The 5,472-nt window shown below is 25.8% G+C and overlaps 1 protein-coding gene across 2 annotated transcripts in view; it reads left to right on the top strand.

Annotated features, from left to right (window-relative positions):
• Window positions 1-4,865, top strand: part of LOC111624043 (glutamate receptor ionotropic, kainate 2-like) — a 14,062-nt gene extending 9,197 nt beyond the window's left edge. The window contains exons 11-15 of one of the 2 annotated variants that reach the window (XM_023366822.1): window positions 3,263-3,461; window positions 3,920-4,004; window positions 4,113-4,145; window positions 4,254-4,504; window positions 4,592-4,865. In XM_023366822.1, the coding sequence (XP_023222590.1) occupies window positions 3,263-3,461; window positions 3,920-4,004; window positions 4,113-4,145; window positions 4,254-4,504; window positions 4,592-4,780 (757 nt within the window). In that variant the 3' untranslated portion in view covers window positions 4,781-4,865. Of the gene's footprint in view, window positions 1-3,262; window positions 3,462-3,919; window positions 4,146-4,253; window positions 4,505-4,591 lie in introns of both variants that reach the window. The other variant, XM_023366821.1, reaches the window with a different exon arrangement.
• The last annotated feature ends 607 nt before the right edge of the window (window positions 4,866-5,472 follow it).

Raw genomic sequence — 5,472 nt, 5'->3', positions numbered from 1 at the left:
TTCTTTTTCTAAGATGAAATCATCCCGACTACAAGTATAGAGGGTATAAACAAAGAAAAATCTTTGGTACTAAGTGATTTTAAAACAGCATTTCGATGGTTAAGTTGTGCTTTAATATTCTCTATTAAAAATTATGCGGATATTCTTATACTTATTACTACTCACTTCAGTTTCTGGTGAAGTCATTAATATTGGTAAGTTATATTAAAAATTTATTAATTTAAATGCTATTTTATTAAAATTAAAGTTTGTTTTTTTTTCTTCTAAACTAAAATTTTGTATCACTAACTATATATTAATTGATATAATATACCGATGATACTTTTGTAAATTAATATGCCAAATTATGATACTTATCTTGTAATTGTATCTATATTATATAATAGTGAAATGTGTCGATCATCGTAATGTAATGTAATTAAAATTTATTATAGAACTAATATTATACACAATTTTTTAATGCGCTGATTATGATTTTCGCATTATAACATGTACTTAATTTGTGAAATTATTTTAATTTTTTTTTTAAAATTAAATACACAAGTTATTAATGAAATAGAACAGAACAAAGGGTGTAAACTTTTAAATATTAGAAAGTATATTGTTTAACACAATATTACTTTAAACAAAAATAAATAAATAATTCTTTATTATTATTTTTTCTTTAAATTTTAACTTTAAAATGACTAAATAATATTTGCATTTAAAAAATTTTGACCACTTGAAACTTTATGACTTTTTAACAACTTTTGTAAGGAAACAATGAAAAAAATTATAATAATAAAAAAAATTACATATATTAAAGCATACGTGGTAAGATTAATTTATGTCATGTTCAATACTATAATATTAAAACCTAGCTTCTTCTTATTGTAATATTACTTATAAATTTAAATTAAAAAGCTCATTTGATAAATGGAAAAAAAATTTTGTTAAATATCTCTATTATTTTTAATAATAAAAAAAAATAATAATAATAAATAGTAGCGATAATCTTTATCCTTATATAAGAAACTTACTTTAATTTTCGTATAACTTTATATCATTTAGTCGTAAAATAACAATAGAATTTCTATCATTTTGACACATACATATCTTATGTACTTAGAGAGTTTTCTCTCATTGCTATTTTATTTTATGCTTATAAATATCATAGATAGCCCTAAATCCTCATATTTATAATTAAAAACGAAATTGTTAGCGATGTATTGATATAATCATTCTCGACCACTCTTTATTGTCTTAATTTTCAAGAGATGTTAATATATCCAGTCTTTCAGGGATGAGAAAGATATAGCCAAATGATTTTTTGTCGCCAGTATATTTTTACTTTCCTGGCTGTTATATATAACAGAAAGTAATTATAGAGATCGGTCAAAAAATGATCCCAAGATGTGTATGTGTGAAGAGAAAGCATTTTCTACACTCTTTTTGAAGTTTAATAACTCCTGTGCTTCTTGTCAAAAATTTCTGAAATTTTGTAGGGAGATTTGCTTGTTAAGAGGATTGATGCTGTTAAATTTTAATAAGTAAGGGTTGCGGATTGGGGGGATAAAGGGAGTGAAACTCCAGTAGGGTAAGATTTAATGATGATTTTACTCATTATTTAGCATTTACAATTTTTTTTATTAATCCCATCCCTATCCTCAAAATCATTTTGCCATTTTGTAATAGTTAAAAATATAAAATGTTTTTAATAAAATATGATAACAAATGTCGCCGGGAATGTTAAGCAACTCGTTGCTGAATTTTTTTTTTAAACTATGGGCACTAAGATGGTCTTTCTACCATGCTTATTGTGGGTTTGAACAGGCTTACAATAGGGTGGTCGAGTGATGAGAAACGGAGACTGACATATTCGGACGGATCATTCCAAAAAAATATCTGAGGTTTTTTGATCTGTCCGGGTTTGATCCTGGATCCACCAGAGCAATGGGCAGATGAATGCGGATATTTTAACATTTCTTGAAATATCACATTCATCTGGTGAGAGCAAATGCCGAAACGTGTTATGAATATTCCTAGATATTTCTTTCAATTTATTCATTGATGTTTTTGAGGCCTCGAAAATTGAAAACCAAGCGAATAGCCCAACTGTTCCTCTCTGTGATAAGATCTGAGGAAACTTATATTTAAAATTGTCCAGAACATTCATTATACTGAATTTTTCAATTAGATATCTTCAATGGAGTTTCTGAATAAACCTATTATTAAAAAAAAAAACTAAAATTATTTCCACACTGTTGTTAATTACATGCTTAATAAAAATATATTAATTATCATTAAAACTTTAAATTTAAAAATATATTTTCAATAAAATCGATAAATAGTTATTTAATTCTATTATCCTTACAATTATTCGGAAGAATTAAAATCCTTATTTGAAATCATTAGTCTGAGTTGCTCGAAAATCCAAAAACATAAAACTAAATAATAATAATAATAATAAATAGTAGCGATAATCTTTATCCTTATATAAGAAACTTACTTTAATTTTCGTATAACTTTATATCATTTAGTCGTAAAATAACAATAGAATTTCTATCATTTTGACACATACATATCTTATGTACTTAGAGAGTTTTCTCTCATTGCTATTTTATTTTATGCTTATAAATATCATAGATAGCCCTAAATCCTCATATTTATAATTAAAAACGAAATTGTTAGCGATGTATTGATATAATCATTCTCGACCACTCTTTATTGTCTTAATTTTCAAGAGATGTTAATATATCCAGTCTTTCAGGGATGAGAAAGATATAGCCAAATGATTTTTTGTCGCCAGTATATTTTTACTTTCCTGGCTGTTATATATAACAGAGAGNATTTACACTGCGTAGAAATAAATAAATATATTGTGAATTAATTCCATATTCTGTATGAATTTGTAATAAAACTAAAATTAAAATCTGTATAAAATTCATCATTTCGTATTCATTTCGTATTTCGAAAAAATTCGGATTCACACATAACTCCTTTAATTCTATGTCTGAATCTGAGATTAAATTTTAATACATAACTATTATATATATATATAATTATAAATAAGCTATTTCATGCTATTATATTTTAATTTCAAAATAAGAAATTAAGAATTTATTTATTTTTACATGAATTTACATTTATTTTAAAAATTGTGATGTATAAAAGTACTAAAAATAAAATTTAGAAATATTAATTTATGTTGTTTAATACATATGCAGACATAAAACTAAAATAATTTTTATTGGTAAGACAAATGTTTAATTTTTTCTTTCAGGGCCACGTCTACCAGGATGGCAATTGGTTATTGGTGGTTTTTTACATTGATTATGGTATCATCTTATACTGCAAATTTAGCAGCTTTTCTTACAGCTGGACGAATGGAAACAGCAATAAAAAACGCAGAAGATCTTGTAAATCAACAGAAAATACAATATGGTTGCGTTAAAGGAGGATCTACGGAAAAATTTTTTAAAGTATTGTTAATTCGTTTATTATATTACTTTTATAATGTTTCAAATTTAAATTGAAACAATTTATTTTGAATTTTGTAAGGTTGAAGAAAAAAAAAAATGTGTTCTCCATACTTTACTTGTAGTTAAATTTCTTTGAACCGTCATAGGAATGGTGCCCATGAAAGGTTGGGGAGTCTCTAATTCCCCTAGTCTTATATCTTTTGTCCTATTTAGTATAGAAATTTGAAAATATGGGTAAATAAATAGAACTATAACCTACTTTTATATGTTATGGTGATAATTTCTTCTTTAAATTTTAATGATCAGAACGGTTGTAACTTTAAAATTCCAAAAATATCGCATGCCTTATTAAACATACACTTAGTCAATGATAGGAGTTTATTTGCATAATTTTAAAACAATTTAAATATAATTTTTAACTATCATTAATCGTAATAAATATTTTAAAAATTTTTTAGTATTCTGACCATCCTACCTACAGTAGAATGTGGACAACAATGGAATCTGCAGAACCAAAGGTTTTTGTCTCCAGTAATGACAAAGGTAAAGAAAGAGTAAAAAAAGGGAATTATGCATTCTTTATGGAATCTACTTCAATAGATTATGCAATCGTTTCCGATTGTGGCCTAATGAAAATTGGTGATTCCTTAGATGAAAAAAGTTATGCCATTGCAACACCTAAAGGTAAAGAGAAAAGTCAATTAATTACTTAATATTTTAATGATTTTAAATTTTATTTTTAACTTACCATAATATGATTTTGTTTTGTTTATTTATTTTACTATTATTAAGGTTCTCCTATTAGAGAAAGTCTTTCGCACGCATTATTAAAGCTCCAAGAACAAGGAATTACAAAACTTTTGAAACGTAAATGGTGGAAAAGTAAACAAGACTGTCCATCTGTACCACCCCCATCAGATACGCTGGGAGTGGAAAATATTGGTGGTGTGTTTTTAATTTTAACTATTGGACTTCCTCTAGCCAGTATTGTTGTCTTAGTAGAATTCTATTGGGAAAAAAGAAAAATACCCCAAGAAGAAAGGGTAGGAGAAAAATTTTATTGCTCTCTCAATTTTTTAAATAAATATATCTAATTCTAATTTAATTAATAAATGTTTTATCTGTTTAAGAAACCAATTTGTATAGAATTATGCAAAGAATTAAAAGCGACTGTAATGGGAAAAAATACAGTAAAGACTGCACCTATAGAACCCGAAGACGAAGAGAAGATAATTTCATCAAAACCCACTAGCAGTTCATTAACATCAACTACAACAGACAAATCAACTGCAGTAAAGAGAACATCATTATCCAAATAACAATTTTATTTTTATCTTTCATAATTGTTATAAAAAATCCATTTATTTCAGAATGAAAATGGAAATATATTGATCAGCGCAATTGTTTTTAGAATAATGTATTTCTAGCAATTTAATTTATTTGCTATTTTCTGGCCAATTTCAAATGGGATTTATATTCTTAAAAATCAAATACTCATACTGAAATGAAATTAAAAATATGTTTAAATAAATAAAATTTTAATACTGACGTTTTATATTTGTATAACATTAATGCAATTTTAACTTTATAAAATTACAGAATATTCTATTTATTATATGAAACATAACTTTATCTTTAAGGTTATATCACATAATTTCATCTTTTTCAAATTCAAAGTCAGATTAAAGTATTGAACACATCAAGTGCTATAAATATACTGTAGAAGTTATATAGAATGTCAACTTATGAAGTTTTCTGGAAGTGGTCCTTCCGGATATGTAGGACTCCGTTCCTCACCACCCTCACGCCCTATTGTGGACCTGGCCGAACCCATAATGGACCTCCTAAAAAGGCCCTCTTAGAGTCCACAAGGTGGAAAGAGTTTAAAAAATTTTAAAGTAATAATAACAGAATAATCAAATAATGTGAAAATCATTTATTACATTATTCGAAATCGAAATTTATGATTTAGGTTTTCAATTCATTCTAAGTCTTAATCTTTTTATTAAAT

Source organism: Centruroides sculpturatus, unplaced genomic scaffold, assembly GCF_000671375.1.
Source record: "Centruroides sculpturatus isolate CEXI.00-Female unplaced genomic scaffold, Cexi_2.0 scaffold192, whole genome shotgun sequence".
Lineage (NCBI taxonomy): Eukaryota > Metazoa > Arthropoda > Arachnida > Scorpiones > Buthidae > Centruroides > Centruroides sculpturatus.
Note: the sequence above shows the minus strand (reverse complement) of the source record. Positions and strands in the feature narration are given on the sequence as shown.